The sequence below is a fragment of the Sesamum indicum genome, linkage group LG1 (assembly GCF_000512975.1).
Source record: "Sesamum indicum cultivar Zhongzhi No. 13 linkage group LG1, S_indicum_v1.0, whole genome shotgun sequence".
NCBI classification, from domain to species: Eukaryota; Viridiplantae; Streptophyta; class Magnoliopsida; order Lamiales; family Pedaliaceae; genus Sesamum; species Sesamum indicum.
The window spans coordinates 8,142,027-8,161,529 of record NC_026145.1 but is presented as its reverse complement, the minus strand read 5'-3'; the positions used below and the strand labels follow the sequence as shown (position 1 = coordinate 8,161,529).

The window sequence follows — 19,503 nt, the reverse complement described above, 5'->3', positions numbered from 1 at the left end:
TTTTTATGTATTAAGATGTTGCTTAGTTGTTGTTTTTGTTTTAATTTTTAATTTTTATTATTTACAAAATATATAAATGAGTAATACAGAAAAATTTGATTCAATTCATTTTTTCATTCATTTAATATAGCAAATATAGGAATGATATACCAAAATTATTCTATTTCTACAGTTATTTCATTCATAAGCTTATTCCATTTCCCTCAATTTCATTCTGATATATCAATCATAGCCTAAATGTTATATAGCAAATCAATATTATCAATCACAATCAAATAAATTAATATAAAATTTTAAATTTTGACTAACAACATTTATAATGATTTTAATTATAATTAAATATTTGACATAATTATTAGACAAAGCATATATCATAGTTTTTACCTTGGACTAATATTATGCAAGCCCCACTTGCTCAAACAAGGATAGTGTGTTACAATGTTGTGATATATTACTATTGAATATTATTTTTAGATCATAATTAACCATGACAAAAGTTATATTAGTACATTGTTTGCTTGCAAGTTGTTTTTTTTTTTTTTTTAGAAAAATTGCAATTTACATTTCACAACTTATTCTTTTTGAGTTCTTATCATTTAGTTTTAGCATTTACCATATTTAGTCTCATAATATAACAAAAATTTATAATTTTAGTTCTAACTACAAGTTTCTTTAAATATTTAACAGGACACATGCAAATTACGTGCTTCGTCTGTTAAATCAATGGTCCATTATTTAATAGAGCACGTGGGTCGGGCTGGCTCGGTCTAGGACTGGATTGATCCAATAAAAAAATACCTACGAACGAAGAGAAGGATTATTTAGTAAAATTATAAAAAATATTTTTTTCTTCTCAATCTGTTTTTCTTGTACCAAATAAGTGGAAGTATTTAAGATTTACTTCCCTTTTCGATTATATCAAAACTTGAAACAAAACTATAATCCTTCCCGTCTCCCTCCCCCTCTCCTTTTCATTTTTTTTTTTCTCTCACTTGAACCAAACAAACCCTAAATTATGTAGCTTTAATTACTCTTTTTGTTGAGTTATAAATTTTTGTTTGATTTAATTTAAAATAACCAAAAATTCAATTAATTATTTAAAAGATACCTTAATTTTATAAAAATAAAATAAAAATAAAGATTGAGGCTAATTCGTACCTTAATTGGGCTAGTCCATGGCTTGAGCTTGAGTTTAAAAATGGATTCAATTAGAGCCTATTTAAAGATCCATGACTAATCATGAATAATAATGGATTAGTCGAGGACTGGGCTTTTCGAACTAATCTATATCGATTTTGGACCAACTCAATTCATTGTGCGCCTTTGATTATAATTAAATTCCTAAGTAAGAATTAATACATTGTAGCACTTTGCTATTAGGGTTATATCTTCCCTAAACGTCATACTTATAGTAACCATGTGTTTATATTTATAAATATGTACATAGTCATCTAATCAATATGCACACGTAACCCCAACGTCATAATAGGCATAATCAACCCACAACATTATATATATATACATATATACATGTCAAACACCACGAGGTGATCCATCACAAGTAACCCCCACGGTTTACATTCTCTTTATACAAACAAAATGTGATTTGTACTCTAACTGACAAAGAGGAGAAAACAGTGCATTGGCCCGACCTACCTGAATATAGCGTTTAGACCTAGCCTTCAACAGGCAGACACCTCAAGATCTATTCTTGAAAAAAATATCAGTAAAGGAGTGAGTCTGTCACTCAATAAGTAAATAATCAGCCATATCTACATATATATATCAAATATAGTGTCAAACAAGATAAGTAGGATACATGCATAGAATATAGTTAGTTTAATTCTAACATAATCAGTTTCATTACACCACATAGCTAACTCGCAATAAAACAACCAATTAAACTCCCTTCTTTTTTAGTTTGCTTACCAGAAGGTGATATCGTATTTTTCCCATCAACTCAATCTCATCATTATACAAGTTAAGTGAATCCCCTTGACAGCCGGCTCATCAATCTCATTTCGCATCATAGCTATTTCAATTCCCATCATAACTCTTTTATTTCGCATCATAACTCTTTTCATATCACATCTTTTTCATATTGCATCATAACTCTTTTCATTTCATTTCTTTCTTATATCGCATCATAGCTCTTTTTATTTCATTTCGCCTTACAGGCTTTTCAATACATCAAGGGGAATTCACACCACCATTATATTCAATTTCCACCACTCCCTCACTTCCACATATCACCATTCTAATAAGCAACTAGTAACGTAAAACCATTGTTAAGTGGATATTAGACAAATCCTATCAACTATTACAAAGCTTTGGAGTATGAAACTCCTTAATATATACAATCAATATTACAGAAATATTGAAAGAATGATAATGCAAAGGAAGAAAACACAAATAAAGAGAAACAAATAATGTTTAGAAATTGGCTCAGAATTTGCCAGATTCAACACAGGGTAACTCGGTCACACAGTAGTACCGTACCCAACACCGACCCACGGTAGCACTACGAACTTGAGAAACCGACCACAAAGAGCTTCGATCACTCAGATCTATGTATCACTCGATCACAAAGACCTATCTCAAGAATCTCAAAGTCTCACAAAAAGAATGCTCAAGAATGTTTCTCTCAGTTTTCAACCGTATGTGAGAAGGGGGAAAGAATCCCTATAAATAGGATCGAGAAGGTAGCAGAGAAGGAAAGCCATGGGCTTTCCTCATGCCATTAACTTGGCAAAGGAAACGCACAATTTCTGCTGGTGAAAATCTTGGAAAAGATTTCATGGAGATTGCAGAGAGAAAGAGAGAGAGGCAGTTGGCGCAATGAGAGAGGAAGAAGAAAGAATGAAGAATAGATTAAGCTAGGGTTAGAATATAAGTGAGTGAAGTTGGGTCGGGTCATACCGGGTCGTGGGCTGCCAACTGGGTCGGGTTGTAGGCTTCAAAAATTGGACCATTAGATAAAGTCATTTGGGTCATCAAAATATAACACACTCCACCTTAGACCAAGACTTTTATTTAAAGCAACATGGTCTGGAGTAAGTTGGATCTGGCATTATCATCACTGCCTTCGGGCCCGCTCCGTTGTACCTGCAGAAAATTCGAGCCTTACCTGCAGAAGAATTAGTCAGGAGCCAAATTCAAAATTTTTAAACAATTGATAAATTTCTCAACAAGGAGACACATTGTACCCACATCAGCTGGGTTTTCTTCAGTCCGTACCTTTTCCAATTTAATAACCTCTTTGCTCACAATATCACGAATAAAATAAAATCTCACATCAATATGTTTTGTCCTATCATGAAAAACAGGGTTTTTGTGAAGTTGAATAGAGGATTGACTGTCAGAAAAAACAATAAGCCTTTTTTAGAAAACCAATTTCTTTAATAAGGCCCTCGAGCCAAATTGCTTCTTTGAAAGCTTCGGTAGTAGCAATGTATTCGACCTCAGTAGTAAACAGTGCAACAATGTGTTGTAGTTGGGATTCCAACTTATGCATGATCCACACAAAGTGAAAATATAAGAGGTAGTGGATTTCCTACTATCTTTTTCATTAGCATAATTGGAATCAACATAACCAACAAGATTAATAGAGTCAGAAAATTTGGAGAAATTTATACCAATGCTGTCAGAACCACGAAGGTACCTTAAAAGCCATTTTAAAACCTCCCAATGAGGAGGTCCTGGATTGGACATGTACCTGCTAAGACAACTTATTGCATATGCAATGTCGGGTCTCGTGCATACCATGAGAAATATTATAGATTCAATGACATTGGAATAAGGAACCTTACCATTTTCTCTTTTTTCAGAAGAAGTTTTTGGACATTGATCTTTGCACAGTTGAAAATGAGCAACTAATGGCACAGAGGTGGGTTTAGAATTTTCCACAGAGAACTTTTTCAAAATGGAGTGAATGTAGGACTTTTGATTTAAAAGAATGAAAAATCTTTTTCTATTTCTACAAATATCCATGCCAAGAATTTTTTTTTGCATCACCAATGTTTTTTATTTCAAAATTTTTGGAAAGATCTTTTTGTAATGATTCAACGAGTTTAATACTAGAGCTAGCAATGAGCATGTCATCAACATATAACACAATAAAAATAGGCACATCATCCAAAAATTTGAAATAGAGACAATGGTCATAATCACTTCTTTTAAAATTAAGGGAAAATATAAACGTATCAAACTTTTTGTTCCATTGTCTTAGTGACCGTTTCAACCCATATAAGGATTTCTTTAATAGGCAAATATGATTAGGTTTAATTTTTATCAATAAAACCAACAGGTTGTCGCATATAAATGCATTCATCAAAATCACCATGCAAGAAAGCAGTTTTGACATCCATTTGTTTCAACTCCCAATCAAAATGAGCAGCAAGAGCAAGGATAATATGCACTATAGTATATTTAACAACTGGAAAAAAAAAATCTCGTTATAATCTATTCCTTCTTTTTGAGTGAACCCTTTGGCCACTAATCTACTTTGTATTTTAAGGGGTTTTCTTGTTTGATTTTAAAGATCCATTTGCAATCCAATAAGGAACAATCTTTTGGTTTAGGCACTAGATCCCAAGTATGGTTATCCTTTAAGGACTTCATCTCCTCATTCATGACACTAAGCCATTCTTTAGACTTAAGAGCTTTGTCTACGTTCGAAGGTTCAGAATTTTCGATGTTGAGTGCTACTTGGAAATCGATTAGCCTAGAAGGGATCCTTCGTTCTTTTTGCCCCTATCTCGTGCTAGTTGGTAATTTTCTAAGGGATTTTCTATAGGTTCTTCTATGTTTTGTTCATCATTATTCTCTTCTATAATTTCTTCCTCTTCTTGGTTATTCTCCACCTTATTAAAGGTTATGTCTTTTTGTTCTAATTCGGGTTTAGAAAGACAAGGCATCTCATTCTCATTAAAAGTCACATCTCTACTAATAATGACTTTAAACCGAGGTTGGCTACGAACCCACAACCTATACCCTTTAACCCTATCATGATAATCAATAAAAACACATTTCATAGAACGAGGTTCAAGTTTATCAGAATTCTGATGAACAAAAGCAGAGCAACCAAAGGTACGTAAGAGAGAAATATCAAGTTTCTTACCACTCCAAACAGTTTCAGAAGATTTACCCAATAATGGCACAGAAGGAGACAAATTAATCAAATAAGCAGCAGTTAAAACTGTTTCACCCCGAAACGATTTTTGTAAACCAGAACTGATCAGCAAACATCTCACTTTCTCAAGTAAAGTACGGTTCATGCGTTCAGCAACACCATTTTGTTGTGGGGGGTAGGGATTGGTCCTGTGCCTTTTAATCCCAAATTTATCACAAAGATCATCAAAGTTTTTATTGCAAAACTCAAGACCGTTCAGTACGTAGGGATTTAAACCTTTTTCCAGTTTGGTTTTCAACAAAAATTTTCCATTTCTCAAATTTCTCGAAAACCTCATATTTGTGTTTTAGTAAGAAAATAAACACCTTTCTGGAAAAATTATCAACAATGGATAGAAAATAACGATTTTCACCATGGGTGGGTTCTTTAGAAGGTCCCCATACATCAGCATGAATGTAATCTAATATGTAAGATGACATAGAGGGGTTGGGGGAGGGTGAAGCAGGGAAATGCACACGATATTCTTTTCCCATAACACATTCATCACAGAATTGCAATTTGTCAACCTTATCACACAATGCCTTCTTTGTTCAGAAATTCAAGTCCTTTTTGGCTGATATGCCCAAAATATTTGTGCCATAGAAATATTTTATCATGCACATACACATATGCAGGCATAGAATCATAATTAACTGAACATAAATACAAATTGCGTTTCTTTTCTGCTTTAAAAACAACAAGAAAACCTTTCATGATTTTTATGATGCCCTTACCCCACCTACAGTCTAAACCTTCATCTTCCAATGCAGCACATGAAATGAGATTATGACTAAGTTCAGGAACATATCTAACATTTTTAAGAGTCATTCTGTAACCATCATTGAAATTCAAAGAAATATCACTAATGCCTTTAATCTCACACCCTTTTTCATTTGCCATGGAAACAAAACCAGAATTATCAAGTTTGAGGCTTGAAAAAATGTTTTTAGAAGGACTTATATGAAAAGTGCAACCAGAATCAACAAGCCATTCATACATGCTCATAGAGTGCACAGAATTCACATCAGAAACAACAAATAATTCACCAGTTTCATCACCAACATTATTCACTCTTTCTTTTTCAACAGCATTGTTATCTCTATTATCCCTCCTTGGTTTTTTGCAATCTTTAATATAATGACCTTTCATGCCACAGTTATAACACCTTCTCTCTCTGGTTTTATCATTTCTATGTGAGTTATCCCTAGTTCTGGATTTACTCCTATTGTTTTTTCTATTACGGCTTTTGCTTCTACTGTTGTGTCTATAGCTAGAATTCCTAAATTTAGACCTTCCTCTCACAGAATTAACCTCATGTTGGTTATTACTAGGTCTATCTTTTTACTTTTAAGGCCATTTACAACAGTATCAAGATTTACACTATCTCTACCGTATTTGATAGCAGCTTTCACATCATAATAAGTATCAGGTATAGCATTCAAAAGTACAATAGGGGAATACTCATCAATATTCTTATCACCAGTCAATTTAATATCTTGAACCAATTTAGTGAAATCATCCAAGTTCTCATCAATGTTTTTAGACAAATCAAGCTTTGTATCTAAAAAATTTCTCAAGCAAAAACAGTTTACTCGGCAAAGAAGTTTCAGTATAAAGCTCTTCTAACTTTTCCCATAAATCTCTTGCACAATTTTATTTACCAACCTTTCTTAAAACATTATCAGATAGATTAAGAATAATAGAAGAATAGGCATATTCATTGTTTTCCAAAAGTTTTTCTTCAGAAATAGTATCAATGTATCTACCATCTATTGCTTTAAAAACTTTTTGCTGAATTAAAATACCCTTCATCTTTTGCTGCCAAATTGAAAAATCACCCTTTCCATCAAAAGGTTGCAAATTGTATACGGCCATTAAAAATATTTCTTTAGAAAAGATTAAAACAGGTTTTTCAAAATAACATTTCAAAGAGCATTTTTGCAGCGGAATTAGGCAAACAGATAATCACAGGTCTTAGGAACAAAAAACAAATAATTCACACAGATCATAGGGATTATAAAAACCAGAGTACGGATATAGGGATAGATAAGTCACAGTTTTGAGTTCACTAAGAACAAACGATGTGCACAGTAATATCTATTTAACAGAGTAACAGATAAGTTTAGAGAATATATGTCACAGTTTTACAGTCCACTAAGAAAATATAACTAAAACGGCAAAGACAGTTTAAGGATAGTACAGTTTAAGAAAAACAGAGGTATGATAGAGAGATGGTTGCAAACACAACATGATCAACAATTAGAATGCCAAAGCCTCTCCAGCCTAACACCCAGTCCAGATACCCGACAACCTCAGGGATCCGACCAGGAGGGTCATCAAGGGGATAAGCACCTCAGTTAAAGATCAAGATATAAAATAACAGAAAAATAAATCGCAGTAAGTAAAAAAGGAGGGGTTTAGAGGGTTACCGTCACTGAGAGCTTTCGGATCAGAGATGGCTCTGATACCACTGTTAAGTGGATATCAAACAAATCCTATAAAACTATTACAAAGCTTTGGAGTACGAAAATCCTTAATATATACAATCAATATTACAGAAATATTGAAAGAATTATGTAAAGGAAGAAAACACAAATAAAGAGAAACAAACACTGTTTAGAAATCGGCTCAGAATCTGCCAGATCCACACAGGGTAACTCAGTCACACAGTAGTACTTTACCCAACACCGACCCACGGTAACACTACGAACTTGAGAAACCGACCACAAAGAGCTTCGATCACTCAAATCTATGTATCACTCGGTCACAAAGACCTATCTCAAGAATCTCAAAGTCTCACAAAAATAATGCTCAAGAATGTTTCTCTCAATTTTCAACCGTATGTGAGAAGGGGGAAAGAACCCCTATAAATAGGGCCGAGAAGATAGCAGAGAAGAAAAGCCATGGTGGCTTTCCTTATGCCATTAACTTGGCAAAGGAAACCCACCATTTCTGCCGGTGAAAATCTTGGAAGAGATTTCATGGAGATTGCAGAGAGAAAGAGAGAGCAGCAGTCAGCACAATTGGAGAGGAAGAAAAGAGAATGAAGAATAGATTAAGCTAGGGTTAGGATATAAGTGAGTGAAGTTGGGTCGGGTCATACCTGGCCGTGGGCTGCCAACTGGGTCGGGTTGTGGGCTTCAAAAATTTGGCCATTAAATAAAGTCATTTGGGCCATCAAAATATAACAACCATATATCAATATACTCTCATTTCAGATACTCACAACACATCATACAACAAACATAATATTTCAACGTATTTACTCATTTCACGTACACAATATCGTTAATCAAATTAAACCATTCATAACTCGTATAGTTTCAAATAAATCAACGTCAGCATGAACCATAAATTTATATAGCAGTAATACCCCAAATAAAGGGGACATATATAGATAATATTAATTATTTACTTACCTCGACCTTACAACGCTTTTATCTACTATATTGATAATTGCCAGTCTTTTTTTTTTGGTAAAGGTAATTTTTATTAAGTAAAAAGAGTACAATACTACAGTACAACTTGCTTAATCTAAGCGGTTTCCTCGATAGACCAAGGAATCCGCCATAAGCGGTAAAGCACAAGTGCTAATAGCAGTAGGTAATTCTACACTAAGAATCCTCTGCTGCACATCTCGAACCATCAGCGCACCCACAGTGCGTGTATCTCTATGTACTCCATCAAATCATCTAATGTCGCGCTCACGCCAGATATGGTACACACATGAGACCAAAAGAGCACGGTAGGCCGTAGAAACATAGTGTTTACCTCTCCATCTGCGAGCAACCCATAAGATGTCAATAGCCCAAGCTCGGTTCGGCCAATCGAACCGAAGTGTGCGTCGAATCACCCTCAAGCAGCCACACGAATAAGTGCAACGAAAAAAAAGATGATCATGAGTCTAATCAGCACCATCAGAACAAAGTACGCAGGAACTATTAAGATGAGCCAACCAAGGCCTATCCATAGTAGAGAGTCTGCCAAGGATCGCCAGCCATAACAGCTATGAATTGTCAATCTTTTCAACTTATCCCTGTATCCTATAATGAGTTATAGCACATATAATTAATATACCGAGAATATCATAATTTCTTTTAAATAGAATATTAAATATTATTCGCACAATTTTTAATAATTCTTTAATATTCTATTTCTATCAAAATATAAATCTTCGTTTTGGTTCTTCGTAATAACTAGACACTTTAGACTTCATAAAAATATTTATAATTTATCAAGTAATTCATAGGAATTCATTTAACCAAACCCCATTTATATTCATAACTATCATTTTTAATAACATCCCTAAATTAGGTTATCATTAAAAACCTCATTTTTCCTCTTTTATAATATAATATTCTTAAATATAATTTTCAGAATATTTTTATGAATTTTCAATCAATTTCTCGCTATTATTTAATTAAATAATAATACATAGAATTGCATATTTGATTAATAATTCCGATGGAATTGTATAAATTAGTTATCGTAATATTCAAATCTAATAAATTTAATAATCTAATTAACTAACGATATCATTTTTATATCCGATTTGATATTTAATTCGACACTTTTAAATAGTCAAACTCGTAAAATATTTCAATTAAATAGTACATCGATTAATATAAATTATATTTAATAAATGAACTAATCAAATAAAATAATTATATAAATTAATATGAATTTTTCAAATTTAAACATTACCTACAGTCGCGAATTTTCGTAGTGTGTGTTTAAGGTGTGAGTGTGTGTGAGGAATTGGTAATTGTGTGTGTAATAATTTAGGATGCATTTATATATTAGTAGGTAGGTGAGGGGGTGGGTGATGGCCCACCCCAATTTCATTTCCTTCCTTCCTTTTTTCTTTTTTTTTCTTTTTTTATTTAATTTAATTTTTTTCTTAAAATATTCATTACGTCATTCCTAAATTTTTAATGAATATAAGTTATCCCCAAATATTATAATGAACTCCAATTTAATCCGTTCAAATTTTATTATATTCCAATTATGACCTATAATTTATTTATTAATTAACTAAGTTTCATAAGAATTTATCAATTAATCCTACAATTATGTATTATAATTTTTGGGGCGTCACATACATACCCTATTTAATATCTAAATTAATTTATTACAAGTATCATTATATATGATATGTATATAATTGATTATTTTTTAAAATTATACACTACTTATATAATAAATATATTTATATTTATCATATAATTAACTTAAATTTAATTAAAATATATAATTAAATTGGGCTTGATTGAACCTTATTCAAATTAAAAATGTATTTTTTTGTTTTATGGTTTTTTGGGAATGGCACTCTTGATCTATTTTTATTATAATTATATAATTGAAGATAATAATTTTTTAAATAAATATATTTATTTCAATTTCTACTTAAATCAAGGGGTCGACTCTAATATCATTTGTGACACCCCTGGCTCGCGAGCCTGTTGAAGGCAGAATTGCCTCCAAACCCATTCGAGCGCATTCTGAAATTTAATTATTAACAACTCATGGAAAAGCATTCAGTTGATGCACTGGTGTTTTTTGCTCAATACTTATATATTATTTATCTTATTAGTTCATAATACATGTGAGACATGGTATTGCACATAGTACCAGAAAATCTGTAGCCATTATTGTCGCAATAAAAATGAAAATTTTGTAGCAATTATATTTTAATGCCATAGCTACGAAAATTATATAGCAGTTTTTTTCACCAAAATTCCATAACAGTGTCAGTACTATAGAAAAAAAATAAATTATGTAGCTATATTCATTACTATAACGACAGAACATTCATAGTCATTTTTGTTCCACTGCAAATGAGACTTCGTAGCAAGTTTTATTTTCAGAACGATAGTTCCGTAGTTCACTTTTTAAATAAAATACTCTATAATTTTTATTTTTAAAAATTATTCCCTACGCAAAACTTTGTAGCTAATTTGTTGCACTAGCAATGGAGGTTAGCAACAGGAGTGTAAGCAAAAAAAAATCAACATACACTTTGTTGCAATATTTGTAGCCATTTCATTGTCTACGTACCTGATTTTTATTGAATATTTTTAATACATAATTTGCTACAAAATATTCATTGTTAGTCCCCTGGAGTTTGGCATAATCACGAATATCCCCATGTTGTTTAAAAGATTACAAATAACCTCCTGATGTTTGATGAAATTATGTAATCTTTGGATGGAGGTATGAAATTATCAACTTTGCCCTTACTATATTTTTTTATTTTTAAAAAAAATATAAAAAAATCCAAGGGGATGGATGAAAAATTTTAAAAATTATAAAAAAAAAAAAATTATCCACTTAGTCCATAAATTTTTCTTTAAAAAATAAATAAAATTATAATTTTTCTACAAGGGAATTTTGGTCAGTTCACTATAAAAATGGATGAAAATCTAACAGATTGGGCTACTTGTTAGACACCCGTTAAAATCAAGGTGGTATTGATAATTTTTCAAACAATAAGGAGTATTCATAATTATGTCAAACCTCAAGAGAGGTCGTTGTAATTTATCATAATTTTTATACACAATTTGGCATGGAATATTCATTGTTAGTACATCTCATTAGCTACGGAATTAATTTTGTTGCAATATTATTTGTATTGTATGCCTTGTTTTCTTGTAGTGACTTACTATTAATGTAGAGTAACATCGTCGCACGTTGATGAGATTCGAATTCATAACATTAAATCACGGGGCCTCAATTTCACCAATTGAACTAGGCTTAATTAACGTACAACTAATTGATTAGGTGGTAGTGTTGTTGATTTGTTCCCATTATTATTCTATAAAAATACTAGGGACATTTAATAAGTTAATTAGTAGTTTGTGAATCATTCAGCACTCAATCTGACCCTCGTGTATATAGATAATTCGTAGAGTACAAGCCAACCTGCCAAACCAAAACTTCTATGTATACATAATTATTTAATTTTATTTTCTATAACTTTACAAGTAACTGAAATCTTTCTTTCTCATAGTACGATAAGCAGTCACATGTATGACCAACAAAATTGCTCGACACCGACCACCCTAGCAACAACAAACATGATGCCTTTTTCTTCGTTTTTTTAATAGGTTGGATTTATTACATTATTCAATATTTATAAATTTAAATTTTGGTACAATGCATCAATAAAGACATTTAAATGAGACAAAAAAACAACAAATTATTATAGAAAATAGATATATATATACACCCACATTTATATGACCCGAATTCGAAACCTACCTTTCATATTAAGTAATTGTACCAACTTTGTCCAATACCCTCACACAAAAACCTCTATATATACGTTGAGTTGACATTGCCTCCGAACTCCTCTTACCCCTTCTCCTCCCCCCTCCCCTTACCTGCTGCCTTCACGACTATCTTGCATACCGGAATGGCAATGAAAACCCTAACTTTAGCCATCATATTCTTCCTCCTCCTCCTAGACTGCTCCACCGCACGCAAGCCAAAAGCCCTACGTCACCGGCGCCCATGCAAGAGGTTGGTGTTCTACTTCCACGACATACTTTACAACGGTTATAACGCCAAGAACTCAACGTCTGCCATAGTGGGAGCACCGACATGGGGCAACACCACAAAATTGACAAGTAACAACCATTTTGGAGACATGGTCATTTTCGACGACCCCATAACGTTAGACAACAATCTCCACTCGCCTCGAGTTGGGCGGGCTCAGGGTTTCTATATCTACGACAAGAAAGAAACGTTCACCTCATGGATAGCGATGTCGTTCGTGTTCAACTCCACTCAACACAAGGGTACTATAAATTTCGTCGGGGCCGATCCGATACTGTCCAAGACTAGGGACATTTCGGTGATTGGCGGGACCGGTGATTTCCACATGAGCAGAGGGGTGGCTACTATCGCGACGGATTCCTATGAGGGCGAGGTCTACTTCAGGCTTCGTTGTGATATTAAGCTCTATGAATGCTGGTAAAAATATTGAAAGATGATGAATTAAGTCAAAATATGCATGGGTTCTATATATTGTTTGTCATCCTCTCTTCTCTTATTTACATAAAATTCCTATTGTAAGAGAATTGAGGATTCTGTTTTTCCTAACTTGCTTTGGTTTGTTTAAAATGTACGACGAAACATCAATTTGTAATAAAAGATCTGATTTGTAATAGCCATGAAAAATAAAACAATGTGATAAGGTATTGTATGAATTTTTCTGTTAAACAATAATTGTATGGCAAAAGCTTTGTTACTTAAGGGATGTCTGCAATAGCTCATATTTCTGTGGTGGGAATAAATTGTAAGTTAAGTAGCAGTAATAGTTTGTAGCATTTAAAAACAAAAGTTGAGAGGAAAAAAATTGCAGTCGCAGCGTTCGGAAAAACAGTTTAATATTTATAATTTTATCAATAAACTGAAGAAGTTAAATTGCTTATAACTTTCGATTTAAATTAAATTAACTTACAAAATTCAAAAGTAAAAGTTGTAAAATAAAAACAATCTTTTTAACTTATGTTTCAGCAAAACGATTATTTTAAACTCTTGTAAGCACCCCTTGAATTCATTGATTAGATTTTCTATTACAATTTATGTTAAATCTCCTATTTTATTTCACATATGCACGTCGCATGTGATGTGTACATAAACTACGTCATATTTAATTTTTTAAAAAAAAAATATACACATAGTAAGTATATATAAAATAAAATAATCAATGCAATAGTAATTACAATAAAATATTAGATTTAAAATTTATCTCCTACGATATTAAAAATGAGCAAATACCCCCTATGAAAAATAAATAGGAATTTACCCTCCCTCCCCCCTCATATTTTTTAAAGTGAAGCAATTTACCTCTTTAGACATGAAGATAAATTGTTTCATTTTAAAAATCACAGAGGATTAAATTGTTGCATTTAAAAAACACAAAAGGGTAAATTACTAATTACTTTTTTTTATAAATAATAATTTGCTCATTTACAATATTACAAAAATTACTTGCATCTTTTTCCATAAAAGAAACCAATCCGATTAATTACAAAGGCAGAGTTCTCCACCACTACATCAAGAGTCATTTTTGGACCGTTGCCAAAATTGACCCATACGTGTTTGGAATTAGGAGTTCTGGCTGGTTTAGAACCAACAAAACTACTCAAGATTAGGGCAAACTTCATCATCTCCTCTATTTCTATCTTATTTATACTTTTATAATAATCGGAGATCGATGGTTTTGGTACTATGGTTTGACATACTTTTTTTTTTCAATTTTAATTTGGAATAATTACACTTCTCTCCTCTGAAATTCAATATAATTACACGTAAATCTTTTGTGGTTTGAAAAATTACATTTAATACGCCTAAGATTTACTTTTGTCTAATAAATAAGTCCCCTCCGTTAGTCAAAATTCACTGAACTTGATGATATTAACAAAAAAATGATCCCGATTGATTCATTGAAAATCAAATAAATTTTTTTATAACCAAATTATCCTTATTTATCTTCACCTTTAATGCATGTAAAGACGTGTATATCTTCATTGTTATAAGGATAGTTTAGTCACAAAAGATTTGTTTAACCTATAACAAATCTGTAATAAATCAATCGAGAGTAAGTAAAAAATTTTATTCACTTTTTCTTATTACTGTCAGTAAATTTAGTGAATTTTTATTCACAAATGAATCTATTTGTTTAACGAAAACAAACCTCAAATTATCAAATGTAATTTTATAAGTCACAAAAAATTTATATATAATTATATCGAATCTCATTAGAGGAGAATGTAATTATCCTTATAAGTCACAAAAAATTTATATATAATTATACCGAATCTCATTAGAGGAGAATGTAATTATCCTTTTAATTTTCTCTATCTATGTTGCCTTTATAATTTGCTTTTATCTCTACTCGACCATATACTTCTCGTTACATAATTTTGTTCGTCTCTCTAATACTTTATTTCAAATATTATATTATTATTTATTGAAAACTCAAATAAATACGTACCATAAAAGTCTTGGTAAAATATTTGATTATAAAATATAAATATTTTGCTCACTAGTTGAGTGTACCAACTATTGTTTTTCTTTTAATTCATAATTACATATTACATCAATATTAATTTAATTAATAAACTCACTGTATAATAGTAAGACAAACACCAAACGTCTGGTAAAATTTGAACCCATTATTTTAAATTTATTCATAAAATCTCAACCTTAATCATTAGACTAAAACGTTATTGATTGTACCAACCACCATTAATTAGTACGAAACCATAAAACACCAGCCATTAAGGCATAATTTTAAGGGATAATTATATTCTTCTCTCCTAATATTTGATATAATTACACGTAAATTCTATGTGGTTTGAAAAATTACAACTAGCACCCCTAAATTTTTCTTTCGTCTAACAAATAAGTCTAACTAACTGAATTTGCTAGCATTAACAAAAATATTGAATGAAAATTGATATTTACCCACGATTGATTTATTACTGACTTATTGCATGTTAAATAATTTATTTCCAACTAAACTACTCGTATAACGGTGAAAATATACATTTTCGCATGCATTAATGCGTGAAGATGATGTATGAGGCTAATTTGATAATAAAAATATTCATTTAACGTGCAATAAATAATAATAAGTTAATTGGAGATAAATATATTTTTTTTATTTTTTCGTTAATATCTATAAATTCGTTGAATTTTGATTCATGAAATAACTTATTTTGTTATAAGGAAGCAAACCTCTCGTGAGGGAGGAGGGCAATTTCCCAAATCATATTTATGTTTAATTTTATTTCCTTGAAAAATATATTAATACTAAACATATTTTTCATTTATTTTTATAAAAATTGAATCATTAAATATTATTCTCTCCAAAAATAAAACTCATTTTCTTCAAATCATCCAAAATTTACCCAAATGCAATTCCAAAAATTGGGCACCACATTTCCCAAATTTACATTTTTCACCAACCGTTCTTACGTACCCTCTACCCCTTTTTTACGTAGCGGAGCGCGCGAAGCCCTAGCTCGATCGCTCTCTCTCTCTCTCTCTCTCTCAGAGTTATTGGTGTAAGTCCATGTATCCATGTGTGAAAATCTGTTTGTTGATGGGTTTAATTATTGATCGAATCCAAAAGGTAAAATTTATCCAATCTGGCAAGTCAATGATCTTTCAACGAGTGATTTGGCTATTGGGATTCTTTTATTTCTTTTCTTTTTTCTTTTAATTGTTAACTGATTCTGAAGGTTTTCTTCTGATGTTAGCACTGAAATTTGCTTTGGCTATGTGGTTTCTTGGTTTGCTGAAGGTTTTGTTTTTTCCTAGCTGAATTTCTATCTATCTTTTCTGTGGCTTCTTAATTTAGCTCAAAAGATTAATGCTTTCTGAAATTTACTTATTTTAGAATTTTCTTCTAATGTATGTCTCAATCACGCTTTTTTCTTATTCATGAGTTGTGTGGATGAAATTCGTGCGTTGCGTTTTCTCTTGTCTTTGTATGATCTCAGGTGTTTCCAGAAAATATCAGCTCAAATAGTTGCGAAATTATTTTGATCCCAAAGATCAGCTGAAGAACGCTAAACTCTGTTATTACATATAATTTAGTTTTATAGAGAGATGAGGTCTGATCTCTATCTTAGTTGATAAAGGAAACGGGAAATTGAATGGAAACTTCCTATGTTTTTCATTTTTCCTTGTTGCTTTTTAGTTTACCAAATTTGACTGAATCCTCATTCTTAATGTGGTACTCGTTTTTACTGGGTATCTTTTTTCCAGTCTAAGTTGATTGTGGGAGGGTATGTTCGTGTATTGTTTAAGTTGTATGTTTGTGAATTACAAAAGCATCGGCTGTTTAGATTTTTGTCAAAGTGTTTGCTTTTATCAGAAAGATATTTGTTCATATATTCTTGGAGAATCACTGTAGCAGAATGACCTACTGAATAAGTGATTCATACTGATGTACTTAAGTTTACACATACAAAATGGAAACTATCATACACTGGAAGTTTTTGGAACAAATCTCTGGGCTACTGTGAATCTCCGATTGTTTTGGTAATGACCATTGAGGAAGAACATTTGGAAAGTGAAAAGTGGTCTCTAGTTAAGATTGAGGTAACATATTGAATCATGAATTATGTCCTTAACAGTGCCGCCTGAATGTGGTGATTCCAACCATTTTTCAGCTAAGAACAAGGTCATATATTCATCACTACCTTCACCAAAGCTAGTTTACTTTCGAGAGGACACACTCGCTTAAGTTTGTGTGGTATCGCTTAAGTTTGTGTGCAATTATACCACATTTTTTAAGCTCTATCATTAAGTGTTTTGTGAGGGGAGTCAAAGAATTTTGCATCATTGAGTGGTTGACATTGAAATAAAATCAGGTTCTTTGAAACTTGCCAATCTCAGTGTACAATCTCCATAAAAACTGTCTTGGTTGCATTCATGTTTTGTAAGTTATAGCTAATGTAATTCTGTTGAACAGGATGACCTACACTCAGATTCTTAAAGAAGGACTGGATTTTGTCTAAATTCATCTTGTGTTTCTGCGGTTGGCTGTGCCACTGTTAGACTGTCCTTTACAAGCAATGGATCGGCGTGACACTTCTGGGTTTGTGAGCGGGGGTAGGGTATACGGTTTCAGAGACATTTAACCCTAGTTTTGTAGATAGTTTCTTTAAACCCGGAAGGCAGGTGGACTGTCTTTAGCAACTGAATGTTGGTTCAGATAAGAGCGCTGCCGTCTCTAGCAATTGATCATGGATGCCAGATTCCACAATGTGGGTTTTGCTGCTAACCCTAAATCTAATGCATTCAAGAATCTGTGCAATTCCATCCAAATAGGAGCAGCTGGAGCTGAAGTTGTGTACTGTGCAGACACAACGTTGCGACTTGATTCGCCTGGTTTTGTAACCCCTTTCATATCTGCTCCAAAAGGAATCAAACGGAAGTGGAGTTCTAGAGATGGGCCCATGGATCTACAAGTTGGATCTTCGCTAGGTCTCTGCCTTGGCCATTCATCAAGCTCATCAGACAGTAAGGGGAGTTCAACAACTGCATGCACCTCAATGTCGTCAACCAAGGAAAGTGAAGAAGAGTCCTCAATGGATCTAGAACTGGACTTTTCTCTTCATCTTGGTGGTGATAAATCATCAGGTTCAGAGAAATTGGCCTGCTCTAATTTGAAATCACTGGATGTGTTACCTAAGGTTGATCTACAATTGAGCCTTTCCAGTGGACCTACTGCATCTGATATCACAACTGTCAGTCTAAGCTCCACTGAACGAAAAAATGTTACTGAGGTGGTTGCTGGTGAGGGAGCTGGGAAAACAGATGAAGGATTAACAGGAAGTACCTTTTCTCCATGGCTGAATGAACAGAACGTGGAAAACATTTACTTTCTCAACCAGTGGCAAATCAAGCCAGCACTAGGCCTCTGCTCAAGTGTAATAAGACCACCAAAAAGCTCAGTCACCTGTACTTCCGGGATAACACAACCACAACAGCAACACACTAGCAGCACTCAACAATGTCAGTTTCAGGGATGTGTGAAGGGAGCAAGAGGTGCTTCTGGTTTTTGTATTGCTCATGGTGGTGGCCACAGGTGTCAGCGTCCTGGCTGCCAAAGAGGTGCCGAAGGCCAAATGGCATCCTGCAAAGCTCATGGCGGTGGTCTACAATGTGAAATTTTAGGATGTACAAAGAGTGCTGAAGGACGAACAGAGTTCTGTATTGCCCATGGTGGTGGCCGATGGTGCAATCATGAGGGTTGCACCCGCACTGCCAGGGGAAAATCCGGTTTGTGCATTCGGCGTGGTGGTGGCAAGTGGTGCCAGAAAGAGAACTGCACAAAGAGTGCAGAAGGAGCTTCTGGTCTTTGCATCTCACATGGTGGTGGTCGCCGATGCCAGTATCCTGAATGCAACAAAGGGGCTCAAGGAAGCACAGCATTCTGCAAGGCTCATGGTGGTGGCAAGCGTTGCACATATCTAGGGTGCAATAAAGGTGCAGAAGGAAGCACCCTCTTCTGCAAAGGCCATGGGGGAGGTAAAAGGTGTTTCTTCCAAGGAGGTGGGATTTGCCCCAAAAGTGTCCACGGAGGAACCCTGTTTTGTATGGCACATGGTGGGGGCGGAAGATGTGCTGTTCAAGAGTGTACAAAGAGTGCCAGGGGACGTACTGACTTTTGTGTTCATCATGGTGGGGGCAAGAGATGCAAAATTGAAGGGTGTGGAAAAAGTGCTCAGGGCAGCAATGATTTTTGCAAGGCCCATGGTGGAGGAAAGAGATGCTCTTGGGGTCCGCCTGGTCCTGAACTTGGTGAA

General features: G+C 33.3%; 2 protein-coding genes across 2 annotated transcripts in view; both read left to right on the top strand.

Annotated features, from left to right (window-relative positions):
- LOC105158429 (disease resistance response protein 206-like) lies at positions 12,500-13,248 on the top strand. The gene has a single exon (XM_011075192.2). The coding sequence runs from the start codon at positions 12,585-12,587 to the stop codon at positions 13,146-13,148; it is 564 nt and encodes a 187-aa protein (XP_011073494.1). The 5' UTR covers positions 12,500-12,584; the 3' UTR covers positions 13,149-13,248.
- LOC105158420 overlaps positions 16,136-19,503 on the top strand; it is a 4,061-nt gene continuing 693 nt past the window's right edge. Inside the window, 3 exon segments of the mRNA XM_011075179.2 lie at positions 16,136-16,316; positions 17,664-19,499; positions 19,501-19,503. The exon segment at positions 19,501-19,503 is cut by the window's right edge and continues 693 nt beyond it. Of these exon segments, the coding sequence (XP_011073481.2) occupies positions 17,938-19,499; positions 19,501-19,503 (1,565 nt within the window). The 5' untranslated portion in view covers positions 16,136-16,316; positions 17,664-17,937.